General features: G+C 44.0%; 10 protein-coding genes across 10 annotated transcripts; 6 read left to right on the forward strand and 4 right to left on the reverse strand.

The window, feature by feature from the left end:
- Window positions 1-421: 421 nt before the first annotated feature.
- On the forward strand, window positions 422-1,311 carry O0I10_008189 (Fe-S protein assembly co-chaperone HscB; the record flags this gene model as incomplete). Its single annotated transcript, XM_058488196.1, has 4 exons — window positions 422-642; window positions 709-808; window positions 880-1,111; window positions 1,178-1,311. 4 exons carry the CDS (start codon window positions 422-424, stop codon window positions 1,309-1,311), a joined length of 687 nt encoding a protein of 228 aa, XP_058341089.1.
- A 200-nt stretch (window positions 1,312-1,511) lies between these two features.
- Window positions 1,512-3,729, reverse strand: O0I10_008190 (uncharacterized protein; the record flags this gene model as incomplete). Its single annotated transcript, XM_058488197.1, has 11 exons — window positions 1,512-1,807; window positions 1,871-1,930; window positions 1,996-2,051; window positions 2,105-2,545; window positions 2,600-2,829; window positions 2,886-2,923; window positions 2,995-3,013; window positions 3,103-3,125; window positions 3,198-3,306; window positions 3,378-3,553; window positions 3,624-3,729. The coding sequence occupies 11 exons, from the start codon at window positions 3,727-3,729 to the stop codon at window positions 1,512-1,514; spliced, it is 1,554 nt and encodes a 517-aa protein (XP_058341090.1).
- A 1,003-nt stretch (window positions 3,730-4,732) lies between these two features.
- O0I10_008191 (uncharacterized protein) lies at window positions 4,733-5,794 on the reverse strand (the record flags this gene model as incomplete). Its single annotated transcript, XM_058488198.1, has 1 exon — window positions 4,733-5,794. One exon carries the CDS (start codon window positions 5,792-5,794, stop codon window positions 4,733-4,735), a length of 1,062 nt encoding a protein of 353 aa, XP_058341091.1.
- A 163-nt stretch (window positions 5,795-5,957) lies between these two features.
- Window positions 5,958-8,227, reverse strand: O0I10_008192 (uncharacterized protein; the record flags this gene model as incomplete). The annotated part of the gene is made up of 7 exons (XM_058488199.1): window positions 5,958-6,204; window positions 6,268-6,362; window positions 6,420-6,482; window positions 6,542-7,751; window positions 7,809-7,927; window positions 7,993-8,089; window positions 8,163-8,227. The coding sequence occupies 7 exons, from the start codon at window positions 8,225-8,227 to the stop codon at window positions 5,958-5,960; spliced, it is 1,896 nt and encodes a 631-aa protein (XP_058341092.1).
- A 296-nt stretch (window positions 8,228-8,523) lies between these two features.
- Window positions 8,524-9,132, reverse strand: O0I10_008193 (uncharacterized protein; the record flags this gene model as incomplete). The annotated part of the gene is made up of 2 exons (XM_058488200.1): window positions 8,524-8,873; window positions 8,943-9,132. The coding sequence occupies 2 exons, from the start codon at window positions 9,130-9,132 to the stop codon at window positions 8,524-8,526; spliced, it is 540 nt and encodes a 179-aa protein (XP_058341093.1).
- A 621-nt stretch (window positions 9,133-9,753) lies between these two features.
- On the forward strand, window positions 9,754-11,329 carry O0I10_008194 (dTDP-glucose 4,6-dehydratase; the record flags this gene model as incomplete). The annotated part of the gene is made up of 7 exons (XM_058488201.1): window positions 9,754-9,947; window positions 10,012-10,147; window positions 10,220-10,344; window positions 10,413-10,521; window positions 10,592-10,797; window positions 10,867-11,174; window positions 11,235-11,329. 7 exons carry the CDS (start codon window positions 9,754-9,756, stop codon window positions 11,327-11,329), a joined length of 1,173 nt encoding a protein of 390 aa, XP_058341094.1.
- Window positions 11,330-11,471: 142 nt separating this feature from the next.
- Window positions 11,472-12,851, forward strand: O0I10_008195 (uncharacterized protein; the record flags this gene model as incomplete). The annotated part of the gene is made up of 2 exons (XM_058488202.1): window positions 11,472-11,808; window positions 11,902-12,851. The coding sequence occupies 2 exons, from the start codon at window positions 11,472-11,474 to the stop codon at window positions 12,849-12,851; spliced, it is 1,287 nt and encodes a 428-aa protein (XP_058341095.1).
- Window positions 12,852-13,471: 620 nt separating this feature from the next.
- Window positions 13,472-14,945, forward strand: O0I10_008196 (succinyl-CoA ligase [ADP/GDP-forming] subunit alpha, mitochondrial; the record flags this gene model as incomplete). Its single annotated transcript, XM_058488203.1, has 6 exons — window positions 13,472-13,511; window positions 13,581-13,696; window positions 13,754-13,870; window positions 14,099-14,531; window positions 14,594-14,859; window positions 14,919-14,945. The coding sequence occupies 6 exons, from the start codon at window positions 13,472-13,474 to the stop codon at window positions 14,943-14,945; spliced, it is 999 nt and encodes a 332-aa protein (XP_058341096.1).
- Window positions 14,946-15,379: 434 nt separating this feature from the next.
- O0I10_008197 (uncharacterized protein) lies at window positions 15,380-17,952 on the forward strand (the record flags this gene model as incomplete). Its single annotated transcript, XM_058488204.1, has 9 exons — window positions 15,380-15,757; window positions 15,820-16,489; window positions 16,554-16,622; window positions 16,676-16,788; window positions 16,868-17,005; window positions 17,065-17,349; window positions 17,409-17,528; window positions 17,598-17,735; window positions 17,797-17,952. 9 exons carry the CDS (start codon window positions 15,380-15,382, stop codon window positions 17,950-17,952), a joined length of 2,067 nt encoding a protein of 688 aa, XP_058341097.1.
- Window positions 17,953-18,888: 936 nt separating this feature from the next.
- Window positions 18,889-20,548, forward strand: O0I10_008198 (uncharacterized protein; the record flags this gene model as incomplete). Its single annotated transcript, XM_058488205.1, has 2 exons — window positions 18,889-19,814; window positions 19,873-20,548. The coding sequence occupies 2 exons, from the start codon at window positions 18,889-18,891 to the stop codon at window positions 20,546-20,548; spliced, it is 1,602 nt and encodes a 533-aa protein (XP_058341098.1).
- Between the last annotated feature and the right edge of the window lie 115 nt (window positions 20,549-20,663).

Consider the following 20,663-nt stretch of genomic DNA (forward strand, 5'->3'; position numbering starts at 1 on the left):
TCCTATGAATTTAAAAAAAAGAGAGATGAAGCATCTTCCTCAATCAATAATGACGATCTTGTTTCCTCCTCTTGAAGCATCGACAACTGTACTTTTTAGTAGCGAGCGGTGTCGTTTACATAAGACGTGTATAGTAAGGTTGTATTTATTTTGGCATAAATGGACTCGATAAAAGACAACAGTGGATGAGAGGAAATGGATCCATTCTATAGAAAACATGGCAAATCCTAAAGAGAAGGTGCTTCTCATAATCAGATGGGGAGGGGTATGCTCGTCAAAATCAGATGGCTCGTGCTCACCCGATTGGCAAGGGCAGGGCAGCTGCTTGGCTTAAATTACGACAACCGAAAAGGCGCGCTATAATTACTCTGACAAGCATACTTATTCCCTTTTCCTCTCTTTGTTATTCTTGTATACTATCATGTTGCGTAATCTCGGTCGTCAGTGTTTCTCAAGCGTGCGAATGCGTCCACAGTACCTTGGCTCTCGTGTACGATTCCAACATGCAGCAGCAACAGCAACTCAACCCGCATGTTGGCAATGTGGTGCTGCTCAACAACATGCCACCGTCCTTTGTGCCGATTGCCAAGCTATCCAGCCTGTTACTCCCAACGTAAACTACTATGAACTCTTGCTTGATGGGTAAGAAAACGATACTAGTGACATAAATACAAGTACAACTCGCTCACTTGTCGTTTACTTTTATAGCAAACAAAACGGCTTTGATGTGGATCCCAAGGCTTTACGATTCAAGTTTCTTACCTTGCAACAAAAAGCACATCCTGACAGCTATTCACAGGCATCCAAGGTAGGTAGCTAGCGATGATGATGGTGGGGAGGATTACAATGGTACTAAAATGAACTATGATGTCATTTTAGCGTGAACATGAGTATGCTCAGCTGCAATCATCCACCTTGAACAAGGCTTATCATACACTCAAAGATCCATTGGCTCGGGCCAAGTATTTGTTGGAACTCCAAGGTGTTGAAGTGGGCGAATCTGATTCGCTTGAGGATCCTGCTCTCTTGATGGAAGTGATGGAGATACGTGAGGAATTGGATGAAGCCACCACAGATGAAGAAGTGGCACAGGTCAAGGAAACCAATGACGGTAAGTGTATATATGAGAGAGAGAGAGGCATTATGGATGACCATCATCTCATGGGATAACGTGTAGAGAAATACCAAGAGACTGTACAGCGATTGTCAGAGGCATTTTCCGGTAACGATCTCGATGCTGCGAAAAAGTTCATGATCCAACTCCAATACTGGGAATCGATTCGTCGTGCTATCCTCGAATGGTCGCCTTAAAATAGTGTCCATATCGCAACATACTTATACACCTCAACTTCCCCCCCCGCCCACCTCAATTATCAACAACACCTATAGACAATGTTGACAACATCCCAATGTCTACATCTAGACTCATACCTTGTGCAAAAGTCATACTATTAAAATGATCTTCATATATATTGTTGTGTGTCAATAATTGATATATAAACATGATGGGCTTAATAGAAGCGCTTCTTTAGGTAAAAGAACAAGTAGAGGAGGACAATGTACAAGGCAGCCTTCAGCTCACGCTTATACATGATACGCTTGATCTTGAGTGACGAGGTAAGAAGAGCGAAACGCAGCATCTTGTAAGTGGTAGGTGTGTAAGGTGGGTAACGAGAACGCATGAGGAACTCAAAGCGTTGATTCTTGACCATCATGGATCGTTCATGGGTAAAGGTTTGGAACGAACGTGCGCCATGATACTTGCCCATACCCGATGGACCAACACCACCAAATGGCAATGCAAATTCTGTACGTGCGTACCCAGAAATTTAGTATACAACAAGAAATGCCAATTTTTCGTTTGACTTACCAGAAAAGTGAACCATGGTATCATTGACAAGAACACCACCCGATGGGATATTATCAACGACTACAACATGCATGTCATGTTAGATTTCATCCTACATGTGACTCTTATTGTTGTCTACTACTTACTTTGACGTTGATCCTTCTTTTTGTTTGCGAAGGCATAAACCACCAAGGGAGCATCACTGTGGATGGACGTTTTAGCATGAAATCTCAAACTTTTATAAGAGCAACTTACTGTCGGTTGATCATGGCAACAGCGTCTTGGATTTCATTGTAGGCAACGATAGGAAGAATAGGACCAAAGATTTCCTCAGTCATCAAACCAGCATCTTGGAAGCTTACATCCTTCACCACGGTGGGGGCAATGTAGCGTTCTTCGCGATCCATATCGCCACCAATGACCACGGTGCCAGAACCACGGCGTTCCAACAATCCAGCAATGCGATCAAAATGACGTGTGTTGATAATACGGCCATAGTCCTTGGATCCCTTGGGGTTTTGACCAAACCAGTTGGCGACGACCTTTTGCATTGCTTGAACAAAGGCATCCACATGGGTACGGGGCACAAGCACGTAATCAACGGCAATACAGCTTTGGCCTGTATTGAAGAATTTGCCAAAAGCAATACGTTGAGCAACCGTTTTCATATCAGCATCGGCAGTAATAACAGCAGGGCTATGTAGTGGTGGGTGAATAACATGTTATTTCATGTGCTTTTATTACACATACCATTTGCCGCCCAATTCAAGCGTCACAGGAGTAAGGTGCTTGGCTGCTGCTGTCATGATGATTCTGCCAACTTGACCACCACCCGTATAAAAGATGTGATCAAAGCGATGTTGCAATAAAGCAGTGGTCTCTTCAACACCACCATTGACCAAGCGATAGCAGCTACTATCCATGTACTTTGGGAATAGCTCACTGATCACAGCTGAAGTATGCACAGCGATCTCGGAAAGCTGTTCATGATGAATGAATACGATGTATCTTGCAACATGGCCCAATTTTGTCTTACCTTGATAATGGCAGCATTACCAGCAGCAATGGCACCAGCTACATGAAGGTGGGTGAGGTGGGGATCTGTTAGTGACACGTACAAGAGAATCTTGATAGCGTTGTGTTACCAAGAGGTACAAGCGACAGCTAAACAATGAGCAACAAAAAAAATTCCGCTTTTGGTAAGAAAATCTTGGCCACCTGACAACCCCCCCCGCCCAATCCAACGTACGTACCTGCAAGGGGTAGTTCCAGCAACCTATGGATTTAAAGAATGCATGAGATGATGTGTGTGTGTGCTATATGCCATATGCCATTGAGAATGTCATACCGATGATAAGAACGACACCAAGAGGGTCTTTACGGACAATGCAAGTGTCATGGCGGTTGATGGCTGATCGTGGTTTGACCTTTTGGTCTTTGGCAAGATCTTCAATGTTCTGTACGGGTGCATAGCTTCATGTTAGAAGAAATAAAAAATGGTCCTCTATAGGCAGGCAATGATACTTGCATCTAAAAAGTAAAGACATTCTTCGAGAAGAGGGCTGATATCACCCATCAAAGCTTCATGCCGAGATTTGCCCATGTCTTTGGCAAGAGCTTCATAAAAGGCCTCTTCATGATCCTTGACCATGGAATACAATCGATTCAACTGAAACTTTCGCCAGTACATATCGCGTGGTTTGCCTTTATAAAAATCAATCCATCAGCGTGGGTACAAGAGGTGATGCATGTATTGGTAAAAGAAAAGGCTGACCTGTTGTAAAGTTGCCACGCACCACGCTGATGTTGTCTTCGATTGTATCGAGAGGTGTATAATCGAGCTTGTCCGAGACATTGACTTTGAAACGTACTTGAGCCATGATGGATGAATCAAGATTGAAAGGTAGTGATAGAGAGAAAGAGAAAAAGAAAAAAAGAGAAAGAGAAAGAGAGAGACACTCTAAAAGATTGCTTGTGATGCGTTGAAAAGAAAAGAAGGCTACCGGATTTTAGTAGGGAAGGATGAAGAGAGAGTGGCACACGCGTGAAGGTGGGGTAAGATATGAATTCACCAGGCGCACAAGAGAGACACGTGCATTGTTAAGGTCTGGTTTACCCCACACTGACAACAATAGTCTCAAACCGATTGAGTCATTGGTTTTTATCCTTTTCAAGGAAGCTTCTGCTTGGGAAAAAAGTGGATGTGGGAGAGAGACCATGACAGGTCATCCGCCTAGGTTTTTTTCTTTACTTTTGAATGCAGTAAGGTGAACCCATTTCTATCCATCCTCTTTCTCCTCTTGTACGCTTCCCCATTCATTATGCTTTTGCATGGTTACACAAGGTTGAAACTCACACGAGCGCTTGGTGTGGATGCATTTGCAATGCCATGCTCGTATTCACATGTGAATTCGGCATTTAAAGGTGGGTTGAAAGGGACCTACCTACTACTGCCGTAAAAGCATTCCTTACTTTTGAATTGCTGGGTTGATGGAAATAGGATGAATATACATGTGGATCGGACTAAGGCGGAGGGGAAGGATCGATGGGGTAATCTTCCGAATGGATCCAATGACGTGTGCATGTTTATACTATCAAAGGCATATACACTCCAACAAGGATGAATGTGACAAAAAAAAAGACTACAAAGGATGATTTATCGAAAAAATATTGTCAAACCAACATGCATGAAAATGAGAGAGTATATATATATATATATAGAATAGAGAGAGATGGAGAACAAGAAGAAGAAGAAGGCGTGTGTGTGAATGGGTGAATGATCAAAGGAAGGAGGAACTGCTGTAGAAATAGAACAACACGTATATACAGGCGATGATGGAGAATAAAAGAAAAGGTGGTGGTGGTGGGTTGTTGAATCATTCATTAGGTACTACGCATCATGCGATCCCATAAGCTGGTGGCTGTGCTCCAACGGATACCTAGCAATCCCGATCCGGAGGCATTGGATGGGGAAGCTGTGACAGGTGAAGTAGGTCTTGGGGATGATGTATTGTGATGTCTTCTTGCAGCTGCACGCTGAGCTGTGTGCATAGGCGTGGGTGCCAGTTGATGAACAGCGGATGATGACATTGTTCGATTCACATTGATACGTCGTTTCCTTAACATACATCGTACCAAGCTTTCTACCATTGGATCTTGATATTCACGGATCAACTGATATTCGCTGTCGACTTGTTCCACAGGATCTTGTACAGGATCATGATCGGGTGTAAGGAATTGAGACCGTAATAATATCCTCCGTCGTCGTCGTCGCTGTTGTTGTCCTCCTCTTGAAGAAGAAGGTGAATGATGATGATGCATCGATGAAGATGAAGATGGTAATAATGCATTAGTATTCTCGTATGATCTTGGAGATGATGAGCTGATGATTTGGGCTGCAGAATAAGCGGCTCTGGGTTCGGGCACCACAATATTGTTAGCAATCGCATGAAACGTTTGAGCTATTGGCTGTGCCACCACCCCTTGAGATACGTGAAGTGAGGATGGATTGCTGCTACTACAACAACTGCTATGATCGCTGCTGCTGCTCATCTTGTTGCTCTGCTGGGATGATGTCGACGTCCTCGTCACAATCGGTGTCGTGCTGGATAATGTCATGTTAAGGCTGCCTTCGACTCGTAACGACCTATGAGACTGAGACCGGCGCAATGGCGCTCGTTTCTTTTTGCCGTCATCTGGTTCAGCTTCGGTATCCGTCAAACTGTTGCTATGCACTCTCGACAATGGACGCATTTTGACATGACCAACCGATCGTCGTTTCACATGATGTCGATGGGAACGTCTGCCGGTGTTGTTGTTTGTTGCTGAGTTGGACGTAATCTCTGCCGGTGGAGGTGAAGATGGTAAAGCAGTCGAGTCATCGCCGCCAATGACAAACTTGTTCTTGGACTTTACAAGAGAAGGTAATATGTCAGAATCATCCATGATACATAACAAGGAAAACGAAACGAGGGAAAAAAAAGAGGGATTATGCCCGACTATACTATGAAACCTCTTAGCATGGAAGGAGGGGGGGGTTGACCTTTAAGGCTCCGCGTGTTGCTGCGACGACTACATCAGCTAGGAGTACATGTAAACGTCTATTTTATTATGCTTCATTATCCTCATCCATAAACATAGTATCAAACTCTTTTTGGTTCACTTTGCCTTTTCTAACTTTCTTTGCCATTCGTTCCTCTGCTGCCAATTCATCCCAATCATCCGCATCATCGTCGTCCTTTTCCACTTCCTCGGCTTTTCGTTTCAGATATTCCTTTTTGCGTTCTTTCTTGGTCCTCCGCTCTTGTTTCTTCATCTTGGCTTCCTTTTTAGCTGACCATGCTTCCGTCACTTGCCTACCATTTCCCATAATGTCAATTCCCATCCCACTTTCATAAATCATATCCCATCATACATACTTTTTAGGCTTTTTGTTGTTGGTGGGTGCTGGTGCAGCTGCTTCACGTTGACGCTTGTTTTCTCGATTCTTGTCCTGATATTTGTAATTGTTCCACTATAAAAAGCTGTGGTCAGCACTAGCCAATGTATTCATTGTCTAGGTTCTCCTTACATCAATATCTGCAGGTGTGAATGTGATTTGCTTGGTATCTTTGAGTTCGGGCATTTTTGGTAGCTGCATATAAAAAATTTCATTGTGAGTAACACGTAATGCACAAAGGTGCTCTTATTTACCTTGAGCAAAGCAAAAGAGGTAGCAACTTGACCAAGATCCAAATCCTTTATCCTGAAAATATAGCTTGCTTCGTGCTTGGAATATGAGCGAACCCAAGAGGCAAATGCTTTCATGCCACGATCATGCATATCTCGATCCACCTTGATGACTTCACGTAATGAATCGACGAAGGATGTCAACTCAGGATCATCCACAGGCTCTGACACGACCTTTTCCTCGCCATCTTCTTTGATCACTTTGCTATTATCCTTTTCTTGTCCATCTGGCAAACGATAGGGTGCTCGTTCCATAGGCACCTTGCGTAATTTGAGAAAATCAACATAAAACTCCTCACGGCCTCGGCATAATAATGCAGTGGCACGACCTTGACGTCCTGCACGTGCTGCACGACCTGCACGATGGGTGAATGCCTTGGGATCTTGTGGCGGATCCACTTGAATAACATAATCCACATCTGGAATATCAAGACCACGTGATGCGACATCCGTACATAATAAGACTGCTGGTACTGCAGGTGCAAGCTGAATAAAGGCGTTGTAGGTGGCTGCACGTCGTTTGGTATCCATTTGACCATGCAAGGAGTGAACCGTAAACGACATGTTTTTGAGCTTTTTGTGTAGCAACTTGTAGAAATAATCGACACATGCACAAGTAGAAAAGTAGACGATGAACTTGGTAGCACCCCCTGTTGCCAATTGATGTTCAAGTATCCGTACGAGCTGCAAAAGCTTTTGATTCGGTTCACAAACGATGTAGTCGATACGTAATGTTGATGGCGTACGTTGCTGGTTTTGGACAAGATCATGCACCTTGACAACAATGCGGACAGGGTTACGTAAACCAGCACGAATCAATTCAGAGATAGCATCTGTCATGGTAGCTGAAAACAGGCCTGTACGACGTTGCTTTGGTAATTGTGCAATGATGCCACTCAATTGTTGCTTGAAGCCCATATCCAATAATCGATCCGCTTCATCCATCACAAGCACTTCGAATTCCTTGGTGTTGATCAATTGCCCTGATTTCAATAACTCTTCCAAACGACCTGGTGTTCCAATCAATATCCGAGGCATCGTCTTTGTAAACGTCTCTCGATCTTGTGCAAGTGTTGTGGTGCCACCGATAAATAAACCGAGTGTTAACTGATCTTTGCGAGGATGATCACGCACAAAAAGTTCAAAGACGCTGTGGATTTGCTGAGCCAATTCACTGCAAGCAGAAAACAATGAGCTTTGATTGTTATCATCCATTTTCTTGTTACTTTACCGAGTTGGCGTGATGACCATGGCACCCACTTGGTTCCCCTTCAAAGGATCTTCCCGTCGTAGTAGTTTCTCGATAATAGGGATAACAAAGGCCAATGTCTTGCCCGAGCCAGTGACAGCCTAGCAACCCCCCCAAATAGAATAAGCTGTTTGTTCGCTTCAATATCACTCGTTCACTTATATACCTCGACCACGACATCCTTATTCTTCATGAAGAGTGGGATAGCACCCGATTGCACTGGTGTCATGGAATCAAACCCCATAGTTGTCAGGGTGTCAAGTCTACCAATTCAGTATAAAGAAAACGTCGATCAGCAACAGCACGCTATGGATCGGGGTTGAACGGGATCGTTACATTTCGTTACTGAGAGGAGGCTCCAAGGCACTCCATGCGCCAGCTGTGTTGGGCAAATGGGCCATCGATCGTGTTGTGGAAGGAAGTCAAGCAGTAGAGAAAATTATCTGGGATCACAAAGAGGAATTCCAAATCCAGTAAATCACATGACATCGATCCTATTTTCTACCACTTGTTGTTGCTGTAGCGAAATGAGATCGTCGTTCAAGGCGGCATGGTGTGTTCTATGCATCAACAGTCTTCCCACATTGTATGTATACATAAGCTCCTTTCACATGGCTTGATGAACGTAATAAAAGGGCCGGCTTTATTATACATTCATTGTCCTCCCTTTGATGCCAAAGGAAGTATGGGGATCTTTTCATTGCTTTTTTGAATCTTGTTGCAAGCTGCATGGATATTCTTTGTGCAGCAATTTGAGTTCGTGGTCGAGTTGAGCACGACACTTTTTCAATATGTCGTCAAGGTCATTGATCTCCTCCTCAGTGACAGGATAACGTTTTCGTATGCGTTCGAGTGTTTCATGCATCTTGTAAAACCCAGCTTCAATATCTGCTGTATCGCCATTGAATGTTTTCATAGTTTCATTACGCCTTCCGTCTCGTGTGAGTCGTTCGGTATTGCCCGTAATCACCAGCTTCAAAGTCAAAACCTTCATGACGAGCCGTTGATGCTGTCGAAAGCATTCACCCAATGTCACCATTGGACGTCCTTTTTATACGTGCAGCATGTATGTCATTAATTTGGATGATCATGTTGTATACTTTGATACGCATTTACCATCGAATTGCACCATGGAGCCTTCACAAATGTTGTTATGGATCATGTATTGTTTGATGGCTTCGTCTTCAATGATACATTTTGCCAGAAATCCGGATACGTTAGCATCAAATTGGATTCTCTTGTTATCCTTCGACTCCTTCAAAGGCGAAAGGATACGTGTTTTTACGGTCCAAAGGTCCTGATCCATGATGGGGTTTCACAAAGAGGGATACTAGGCAGTAAATGGTTCGCTTAACGATGGGTATATGTATTTGAATAAAAGGCTCATTGTATGCACTATGGCACATTGTGTATACCTTATCATTTCCTATCAAATTTACCCGGTAGCGTTGGGGGTACCCCTACGCCTTGCTTTACAATGGGCCTTCACCAAAACTAAGGACATGATCAACCTGCTGACAGCAACAGAGTCACATTTAGATCAGGAAATGACGCTTGCTTGGTGGGTTTTGTTGCCACATACGGTAGATTACATAAGCAGACATTGACTCACTCCCCCCATCAATTGACAACTTTTATTATCCGAGACACAAGCACGTACTAACATCCTAAGTAGACAATGGCCATCAAGAAAAAGAAGAGGATAGATGATGTGAAATGGGTGGTGGGGGTTCATGCATGTTAATAAAGTAGTATTGATTGTTGACAAACATGCGCCAATGTTGTGCTGTGCAGGTTTGAATCCCAACATGACGGATGCCGTGTTTAAACTAAAGTAACACAAGGGCCCGATATAAGGAGAATAGCTTCCCATGCGTTTTGGTCTTTGCTTTCCACAGACAATACAACATACCACAGGCCTTTCTTTATGACACCACCGACACCGACACCCTCAAGCCTGTCATCTCCCGTCATCTCCAATGAAAGTCATGATCAACATGAACGCCTCTGTAAAACGGTGGCTCCATTCGACCTAGTAGACATTGGTCAACGCATTCCAGATTTGCCTTCTGATCTACACAATGTCAAAAGCATTCTCGTCACTGGAGGAGCAGGTTTTATGTGAGTCGTCCTGGTTGCCGGGGAAATACATCCTTGGATACTGATGCCATGATACTCCTTGTAGTGGAAGCTTTCTCGTTCGCAAGTTGGTTGTTCTATATCCTGAATACCACATCTACGTTGTGGATAAGCTCGATTACTGTGGATCATTACATAATCTCAAATCGGTTGCCGAGTTTCCCAACTATACCTTCATCAAGGTATGTTCATCAATGGGGGGAAGGGTTGCATGCATGATGATGATGAAGTAGCTGATCGTTATCACACAAAAGGGCGACATTACATCACCCGACTTTATGGCGTTTGTCCTCAAGGAGAAGCAGATCGATATCATTTTCCATCTTGCAGCCCAAACACATGTCGATAATTCATTTGGGGATTCATTTGAATTCACCAGGTAATGACTGCACCAGGTGCCACATTGTGTGATGGACATGATTTTGACGTGCGTGTGTTTGTGTGCAGGAACAATGTCATGGGAACACATGTGATGCTTGAAGCTGCCAAAGTACATGGTGTCAAACGATTCATACATGTCAGCACGGATGAGGTTTATGGTGAAGTTGTAAGCCGAGTAAGTCATTGTTGTTGTTTGCCCATTGTTGAAGGTGATGATGGATTCGTTAATCATTTTTTCCCTTTAGCCAGATTGCAGGGAGGACACTATATTAGCACCTACCAATCCTTACTCCGCAACCAAAGCTGCTGCAGAATGCCTCGTCAAGGCTTATTATCGCTCATTTGGTTTACCCGTTATGATTACTCGGTCAAATAACGTCTACGGCCCATACCAGTACCCAGAAAAGATCACATCAAAGTTCATTTGCAGCTTGCTTCGGCATGGGAAATGGTAGGGTCGTCTATGAAAGGAAGGAAGGAAGGATAATACATGATGGGGCTGATACATGAGGAGGTGTAGTTATATACATGGGGATGGGCATAATTCCCGCAAATACCTTTATGCAGGCGATGTTGCAGATGCGCTTGATGTCATATTTCATCGGGGCGAAGTTGGTGAAACATACAATATTGGTAGCAAGTTTGAGATATCCAATTTAGAGTTTGCCCAAAGGTTGATCAAGATCTTCGGCTACAATCAAGATGACCATATAGAATTCGTGCAAGACCGAGCCTTCAATGATAAGCGATATGGTGTGGATTTTACCAAACTAGAAGCACTTGGGTGGAAACCAAAGATGGGATTCGAAGAAGGGCTGAGAAAAACCAGTAAGTAACACTCTCGTGAAAGATAAGGCAAAAGAGACCAACTATGATCATTTTCTATAGTTGAGTGGTACCAACATCGTACGGCTGAGTGGTGGGGAGATGTATCGGGTGCCCTGGTTCCTCATCCACTCAAAGCCTTGCCACCCCCTGTATAGCATCATTACTACCAGCAAGCAAGATAATCAGCAGCCAATAAAAGAGCGCAAATGAATTAACGACCACTTTGCAAGTCTGCTGCGTTGAGTCATACTTCTTTCTCTCCCATTTTCATCATCTTCTTCTTTCGTCATTATTATCATGGTTCGACGACAACACGCTCCAACATCTGACGCCGCCTCGAATTCCACCCACACCAACTTTATTGATATCGTCTCCTCCTCCCGCAATCCAACCAATGAATCATCATCATCGTCATCATCATTATCATCGCAAGACGAGATACGCTTTATCAATCATCTCTCCACCAAATACAAACGAGCCCCTGTGCGTTTTCGGATTGAGCCTGCACCCCAATGTTGTGATGAACAAGGTCGATTAATATGTTCTCCCGGTTCTTTTATTGAAGGCAACATTTACATTGAACTTGCTGAACCACTCGCAGCCATGCAGCTAAAGTTGATATATAAGGGAACCGGTGAGTAGCATTGTGTGTGCATGTGTGTGCGTGTGTGAGGGGAAGATAAACAGATAAAGTAACTAATGATCGTCGAAATCCTCGTTTTCTTAGAATACTTGAACTATGACGCCATGGCCTGGGGAAAACGGGTAGATGAAGATCCAATGTTTAGCGTGTGTACAGTTTTGTGGGGGATTTCAGCGCGCGAGGCTCAGCAGTGCGGTAATTGGCCATTGATGGAGCCTGGCACTCATCTGTTTCCATTCGCTTGTCAAATGCCCGACGTCAATTATCCATCCGCTTGGCTTGATAATCCACTCGTTCAATGCCGCTATTACCTCTATGCTAGTGTTGAGCGTCCTGGTTATAGACCTTTCCAAACCGAACAATGCCCCGTCTTTTTCAAGCCCATCCTTCCTATTGATACCGCCACGACGACTCCCTTTCAAGATGATAAACCCATCGGCTCCTCTATACCTATTCGTGTTTCTTTCAATACAGCATACGTGTGTAACGATGACGACGACGACGATACTAATGCATTGAGGATTTCATGCGGTACTACGCGTGGTGGTGATTATCACATTGTTGCCATAGCAACGCTTGAACAACACTACAAGGTGGTTACCAGCGGCTTTCATTACAGCAAAACGATCGTTGTGCGTCAAGCGGAACAACGCATTGATAGCGACAACCATATTATTTCCATGCCATTACGAGAATTGCCTCCCAGCATGAATTATGGCCGTCAAATCGATCTTCGCTACATGATACGCCTCACAATCAAATCGCGTCAAGGATCTACATTACACCCATCGAAAAAGAAACGATCGTATTTGGTGCCTATCACTCTCGGCACGGATGATGCTAATCGAGTCGCAGCAACAACAGCAGCAACGCCCATACCTTACTCGGATCCTGAAGTCGTTAATGATACTACCTTACACACCAAACCAAAATTTATTCGTGTGTCGATGTCGGATGCAGCCATGTTTGGTTTACCTGCTTATGATGCTGAAACTAGTCCACCAGAATATTGTGAGCAGCAACCATCGTCATAAGAAGGAGATAAGCAACCATTCTTACCCTTGTAAATACGTTTTTCTTTGGTCATGTAAATATGTTTTGTTCTAGAAGAATAAAGTTGACAGTAGAACTTCTTGAACTTGTTAATTTGTTGAATGCACATGACTGCAGGGATGAATGATTCTACTCTATGCAGGGCTTTAATGCGTCATCTTCAAGAGAGGCATTAATAATAAGAATAATCCATCTTGGGCTATGATGTATGCTCATGTTAATGACAACTTGGGTGGTTATGTAACCAGCACTGTGCTGGGTTATCAATATGGACATGCGCTCAGCACGCTCAGCACGCTCAGCACGCTCTTTCTGGGAAAGAGCCGGCGGCGCTTTTGTCATCCCCGCTAGTATTGTACCCAACTTTTGCATTACGTCTACTACTTCCATCTTTTACAAGCATTGAATGAAACTATTTAAGCAGCAATGTGCTTTGTATAATAATGAAACGTCATTGTTACTATCCTGAGATGCATCATTGACCGGATTAGGATGCTATTGCTTCCGCTCATTTCCGTTGAGCGGACTTGCACGGCTCATGTGAAAGGCAACAGCGGCCAAGGCGTTCTCTTTTTACACCTTTTAACTCCCTCTTTTTACAATGCTCTTCAAATCTGCTTCCACCATTGCACGCCATGCTGGTAAGACAAGTTTATTTATGTATCATAGCAACGTGTTTTTTTCTCAACTCATGCCTATTCTTTTGGTAGCTGTTGCCGCCCGACGTTCTTTTGCCAGCCAAGCAGGTGGTTACGAGTCCACAGCTAAGAACCTTATGATCAACAAGGACACCAAAGTGATTTGCCAGGGCTTTACCGGCAAGCAGGTAAATGCGTGGAAACGCGATGAAATGAAATGATGCCATGTATTGAAATAGGAATAGGGTACTTTCCACTCTGAGCAAGCCATTGAATATGGTACCAAGATGGTTGGTGGTGTCTCACCCAAGAAGGCTGGTCAAACTCATTTAGGCCTTCCTGTCTTTGGTTCAGTGCGAGAGGTAAGAGAGAGCGAGAGGGATGGATTTTTCCCACATGACGCGTATAGGCGTGTGTGTGTGTGTGTGTGTGTGTGTGTGTGTGTGTGTGTGTGTGTGTGTGTGTGTGTGTGTGTGTGTGTGTGTGTGTGTGTGTGTGTGTGTGTGTGTGTGTGTGTGTGTGTGTGTGTGTGTGTGTATATGTGTGGGGTAGATGATTGATTGATTGTTCTATCTTCCGACGACTTGCAGGCTGTTCAAGAGACCAAGCCCGATGCCAGTGTCATTTATGTACCTCCACCTGGTGCTGCTGCTGCTATTCTTGAAGCTATTGAAAATGAAGTTCCTTTGGTAGTCGCTATCACTGAAGGCATTCCTCAACATGACATGGTTCGTGTCAAGCAAGCTTTGATGACTCAAAACAAGACTCGTCTCGTGGGTCCCAATTGTCCTGGTATCATTGCCCCTGAACAATGCAAGATCGGTATCATGCCTGGTCACATTCACAAACGCGGCAAGGTCGGCATTGTCTCACGCTCTGGTACTTTGACTTATGAAGCTGTCAACCAAACCACTCAAGCTGGTCTTGGCCAAACCCTTTGCGTGGGCATTGGTGGTGATCCCCTCAATGGTACCAACTTTATTGACTGCTTGAAGATCTTTTTGGAAGATGATAAGACTGAAGGTAAGTAAATGATAGGTGCTTCGAGGGAAATAGAAACAATGTCATTTAATCTTTACTGGTAGGCATTGTCATGATTGGTGAGATTGGTGGTACTGCTGAGGAAGAAGCTGCTGCCTTTTTACAAGAATACAACTTGTCTCGTGAGAACCCCAAGCCAGTTGTATCATTCATTGCTGGATTGACTGCTCCACCTGGTCGTCGTATGGGCCATGCGGGTGCCATTATTTCTGGCGGTAAGGGTGGTGCTCAAGACAAGATTGCTGCTCTTGAGAAGGCTGGTGTCATTGTCACTCCCTCCCCTGCTAAGCTTGGTTCAAAGTTGAAGGAGGTAAGTCAATTCTATGTAATACAATAGACAGCGTCAATAACAACAATGCACGTGTATAGGCTATGTCTGCTGCTGGTTTGGTGTAAGCCCATTTACAATATCATAGAAAGCTGTATAAAGTACTACCTTTTTTTTATCCTTCTATTCCCCCTCCCTCCTTCCACCATTCCACCCATCATCGTATATCAAATAACAATGCATGATCCCTTTTTAAATGCAAAAGAGCTGGTTAATAGATATGCCATGTGGTGGAATTGCTTTTTTCATGTTGCACACAGTTGCAAGCGAGTGAGTGAGTGAGTGAGTGAGTGAGAGTACCCTTTTGCAGATAGCATGTTTGTGTTCTATCTTGTTCTTTCTCCTCTCTTTCACTCACACAACCCACACCCACACTTTTATACACTCACTCTTTTTCCCCTTTGTCTTTTACTTCGACTCATTTCCCCTTTCCCCTCTTCCTCCTCCTCACGTCTTCATTGTACCGAGTATTATTCTTCACTTCATCCTAGCGGATCTTTTCATGGGCAATACATTATCAACCACTGCATCCACAGAACCTGCCCCATCGAGCTATTCTGCCCATTTCCATACAGACACAAAAACGTCGATCTCCAAGCGCAACCCTCATCAGCCCGATTCCAGACCATCCACTGCTGGTTTCTCGCCATCGGCTTATAGCAGCTTACGTAAAACCGAATCTTCGTCAACTCTATCCAGCTCTGTACGCTTTTACAACCATCCAAGCTTATCAAACGCCTCCATGTCATCCAAAGTCTCAAAGAGCAGTGCACGGCGGAAACAGACTTCACCTACCGATAAGGTTCTCGACATTGGAAAACCAACACAATTCGAGCATGGTATCCATGTAGAGTACAACAAGAACAATGGTCGATTCATGGTATGGAACATCATGTTGGATTTGGAGGGGGACATCATGGATTAATATGGGGCTGGCTATAGGGTCTTCCCGATGTATGGCAGCAATCCTCATTACCTAGCGACGACATTCTTGACACCAATTACATCAATCCGAATCTCGTTCCTCAACCTATGGATACTCGACGTAAACAATCCATTGCATCCGATAGTGACGTTTACAAGACCACAGCCAAACGATCACAGCAACATACGCCTACAACAACAGCTACAGCTACAACAACAACTACAACATCGTCATCAACATCAACATTGAAAAAGTCACCTTCCATCATCGGGAAACCATACAATGTTCAACACAATGTGCATGTTCAAGTGGATACGACAGGTAGTGGATTGATTGGATTACCATTGGAATGGCAGCATATTTTGGAGGCATCGGGTGTTCCTGAAGAAATCATGCTTGCACACCCAAAGATGGTCAAGGACATGATGCAAATGCGCATGCCTGAATCATTACAAGCCAATCAACTCAAGCAACCTCCTCCTCCGCCGCCGCCCGACTCGCCACATTCACCCCACGAGAATCAAAACACTCCGGATCCAAATCGACCTCGAAGCACTTTGCCTTTGGGCTTTGCACCACCCACACGAGCTCGTTCTTCAAAATTATTACAACTCGCCCATTTATCCAAAGATGTTCCTCCAATGCCATCATCGTCATCGTCATCGCTTATTGCCAAGGAGATGGAAGGTACCTTGAGGATGGGATATCATGATAAGGGGAAAACATGGTTACTAAGTGTATGCTATTCCAGATATTGAACCACCCTCATCCGCATTGGCTGCTTCCGAAAGTCATCTTTCACTTGATTCAAGTTTCATTGGTAAAGAAAAAAGTGTGAAGGAAAGTGTTCAATGGGCTAATGTGTATTTTTAGATGATCTTGTGGATAATGTGGATCCTGAAACGGTCTATAGCGATTTCGTATTGATTGCAGAAGGTGAATCTGGACCCATGTTTGCTGCTAAACACATTGCCACAGGTCGTTTGGTAAGTCGATGGCGTGAGAAGAGGGGGGAGAGGTGGTCCGTTACACTGGAGAGATCCACTCAACTGGGTCGACATTTAGGTTGCCATCAAAAAGATTCCAAAGACTGCTACTCAAAAGCTGAGCAAAATACGCAATGAGTTGACGACCATGAAGATGAGCCGACATCCTAATGTGGTGGAATACATTGGTTGTTATATGACAGAGGATGAGGTTTGGGTATGTAAGCTACTCTCTTTATTGGGATCTTGGTTTATTCATCTATCTTGAATCATTAGGTTGTCATGGAATGCATGGATGTATCTCTCGCGGATATTATTGCGGTCAACATGGAAAATCCTGATGACGTGGTTTCAGAAGCACACATGGCACGTATTGCTCGTGACATGTTGCGCGCGCTTTGCCGTATTCATCGCCTGCATCGAATCCATCGTGATATCCGAAGCGACAATGTGCTCTTGAGTCAACGTGGCGAGATCAAGCTATCCGACTTTAGTCATTGCGCCCAATTGACAAAGCAGCAACCCAACAGAAACTCTATCGTTGGTACACCTTATTGGATGGTATGCATGAAAGGTGGATTAGGTTGGAAGGATAGCATATTCAACCTTTGGTTTGATAGGCACCTGAGGTCATCAAGGGCCAAGAGTATGATGCCAAGGCTGATATCTGGAGCTTGGGTGTATTGATGATGGAAATGATGCAAGGAGATCCACCCTATGTGGAGTACCCACCCCTTCGAGTAAGTCAAGCGTTGGAACATCCAATGATTTAAATTAGCATGGAAAATGGCTAACCTTGTTGCTTTAAGGCTGTTGTTTTGATTGCATCCAATGGGTTACCACCACTCGAAGAAGCGGATCGTTGGTCAAAAGAACTCAAAGATTTTCTGCAACTTTGTACCATGATGGATCCCAAAGATCGGCCGGATGCTGAAGAGCTTTTAAAGGTAGATATGGCTTTCTTCTTTTTCGATTGCGATGTATATGCTAATCATTCACTTTCTTTAGCATGATTTCTTTTCAAATGTAGCAAATACCGATGACATGATTGCTTTGATCGATGAGACCAAACGGCTCGAGATGCTACGTCACGAGGAAGAAGAAGATGATGACGAGGATGAGGACGAAGTCATGATTCAAAAGTTGGCCGTTGCTGACTCCTAGTATATCAACAACCTATCAAAAACGCATACACACACTACACACCGACATTGAACACCACCACCACCACCACCACCTTCATTTTTTAATCTTTTTGCATGTGTAATCAGTCACCAACAACTTCATCACTCATTCCATTCTCTCTTATCTCTCGTTTTTCAACACACACACACACATTTGCTAGCCACCATCACGCACATTCACATTTATATCACCCCAACTCTCATACACATATACCTTTTTTCCTTTTCCACCATCCTCCTAATCGACAACAACAATGTACTACACTACCTGAAAACGCTGTCAAGTAACTATTTGTTTGTGCCACCGAGTCCGATGACTTCAGGGCACATTCTCCTCGAAAAAACCGCTGCGCTTTATTTGTTTGTATCTTCGAGTCACACCAAACTCCCAATTGTTGTCATGTTATGATGCATGCATAGTCTAATTGAGTTTACCAAAGTATTATTCATAAAAGCAATCTTGGTATACTGTGTATACATTTCAACCAAACCAATGATGATTGTCCCCACATGCAATGATGGCACAAAGATGTTCTTATTCAATTTTCAATCGAAACAGCAACAACAGCATCGGTGATAAACATTGCACTGAGTCCAAGCGGGATTAAACAAGCGAGGTGAATATGGATGTGTGTGTGTGCATAATCTGGACTTTTGATGATTAGTGCCCTCTTTATTTTCTTTAGATCATTTTTGTTCATACCTCGATGCCAACAAGCGGACAATGATCTGGACTCTACCACTGAAAATCATATACTCGATTACGATATCATGCCTATTTGTGGTGCCCGCGATCGTTGGGTATGCATTGCATATCCATATTGCTCGCAAGTCGTTTTGGGCTCTTGGTGTGTATGGCACGGTCGTCTTTTGCTTCATTATTCTGCAACTCCTATTCGCGACGCTCAATCGTATCATGTTGGCACGGTATCGTGAAAAGACACCCCTTCCCGTCTCAGCCTACAAATCGGAATCCACAGAGCAGCAACAACAACAATCACCAACAACAACACCTCGTAAGGCGAGCAAGATTGGATTGGCGGTGGTTGGCTATCGTGAAGAACCCACTCTCTTTTTACAATGTCTCGAATCAATTCAACGGCTCCGGTATCCTGATCCCTTCAAGATTGTAGTGGTGGTGGACGGCAAGGATCAAGAGGATCATGAAATGGCATCCATTTTTGAAAAGGCATTCCCTGGTCATTCGACTGTTGTGTTACCCTATCTCATGTCAGAACGTGCGCTGGCGCAAAAGAATCCAAAGGCAACATCATCCACTGAACAAGATCCTGAAAAGATGGAATACAAGAAATATGATATGGATCCCGTAAAACGGCAAGGAAGCAGCAGCAGCAGCAGCAGCAGCCAGGACGAGGAACGTGTGACCATGTGGGAAGGTGAAGAACCCGTATTGTTGCCTACGGATACCCGTGCTGTATGTTATTTGCAACCGCATTGTGGAAAGCGCCATGCCATGTACACAGCTTTTCGGGTGTTGATGGAGGCTGGATGTGATGCTATCATGTCCACTGACTCTGATACCAAGTTTGATCCTAATGCTATGGTTGAAATGGAACGTGCTTTGTATTGGCATCCCAACATTGGTGCGGCTGCAGGTGATGTGCGTATTTGGAATGCTGGTGACTCTTTGCTTTCATTCATGTCGTCGTTGCGCTATTGGATGGCTTTCAACATTGAACGTGCTGCACAAAGCTTCAATCGCTGCGTCACATGCGTATCAGGTCCAATGGGATTGTACAGATCAAGCGTATTGGCAGAGATATTGGATGATTGGATTGCACAACGATTCCTTGGCATGGAATGTACTTATGGTGATGATCGGTAAGTAAAAAAGATGTGTGGTGGTTGTATAAACACGTGACTTATTCAAACATTGTAGGCATTTGACAAATCGTGTATTACTTCATGGCTATCGAGTCGTCTACACGCATTACGCCTTTTGTGAGACTGAAACACCCACTGCATTTTTACGATGGTTCAAACAACAAACACGGTGGTCCAAGAGCTTTTATCGTGAATTACTTTGGAATGCTCGAAGCTTGCACAAACATAGTCCATGGATGGCGGCTGAGCTGTTTTATCAGGGTGTGTACCCTTTTGTATTGCTCTTTTCCATCTTTTACATCTTGTGGGCCCATGCTCCCTTTGTGCTTGCTGTTTGGCTCGTATCGCTTATGGCTATCGCTTGTATCAAGACCATCTACTCGTTGATCGTTTCACGGTCCTTACGCTTCCTTGCGTTCCCACTCTACTCGATCTACTACTTGCTTGGTCTTGTTCCTGCCAAACTATGGGCACTCGTTTCCTTGTGGGATGTGGGTTGGGGCACAAGCGCTCGATCAGCTTCTGAACGCAAGCTAGAGAATGTTTTACTCTTACAAATCAAGGAGGCTTTACCAGTGGTTGTATGGTTTTCGGTCATTCTCGCTGGTATTGTTTTCAACCTTACGGTGTTTTTCCTCAATCCCAATTCACTCAACCCAGTGGTGGATCCTGGTGAAAACCCAGACCCAAATAGCATTGTCTTTTATCCCAATCCCAATGGTCTTGCATAGTGTATTACAAATTTATAATAATAAAAGAGCAATCATATTGATGTACATAAAGGATAACGTTCTATCTATGGTTCTTTTGTATGCTCGTCACGAAAGAGCTGAATCGTGGAGTTTG

Source organism: Lichtheimia ornata (assembly GCF_029851405.1).
Source record: "Lichtheimia ornata isolate CBS 291.66 chromosome Unknown scaffold00042, whole genome shotgun sequence".
In the NCBI taxonomy this organism is placed as follows: domain Eukaryota; kingdom Fungi; phylum Mucoromycota; class Mucoromycetes; order Mucorales; family Lichtheimiaceae; genus Lichtheimia; species Lichtheimia ornata.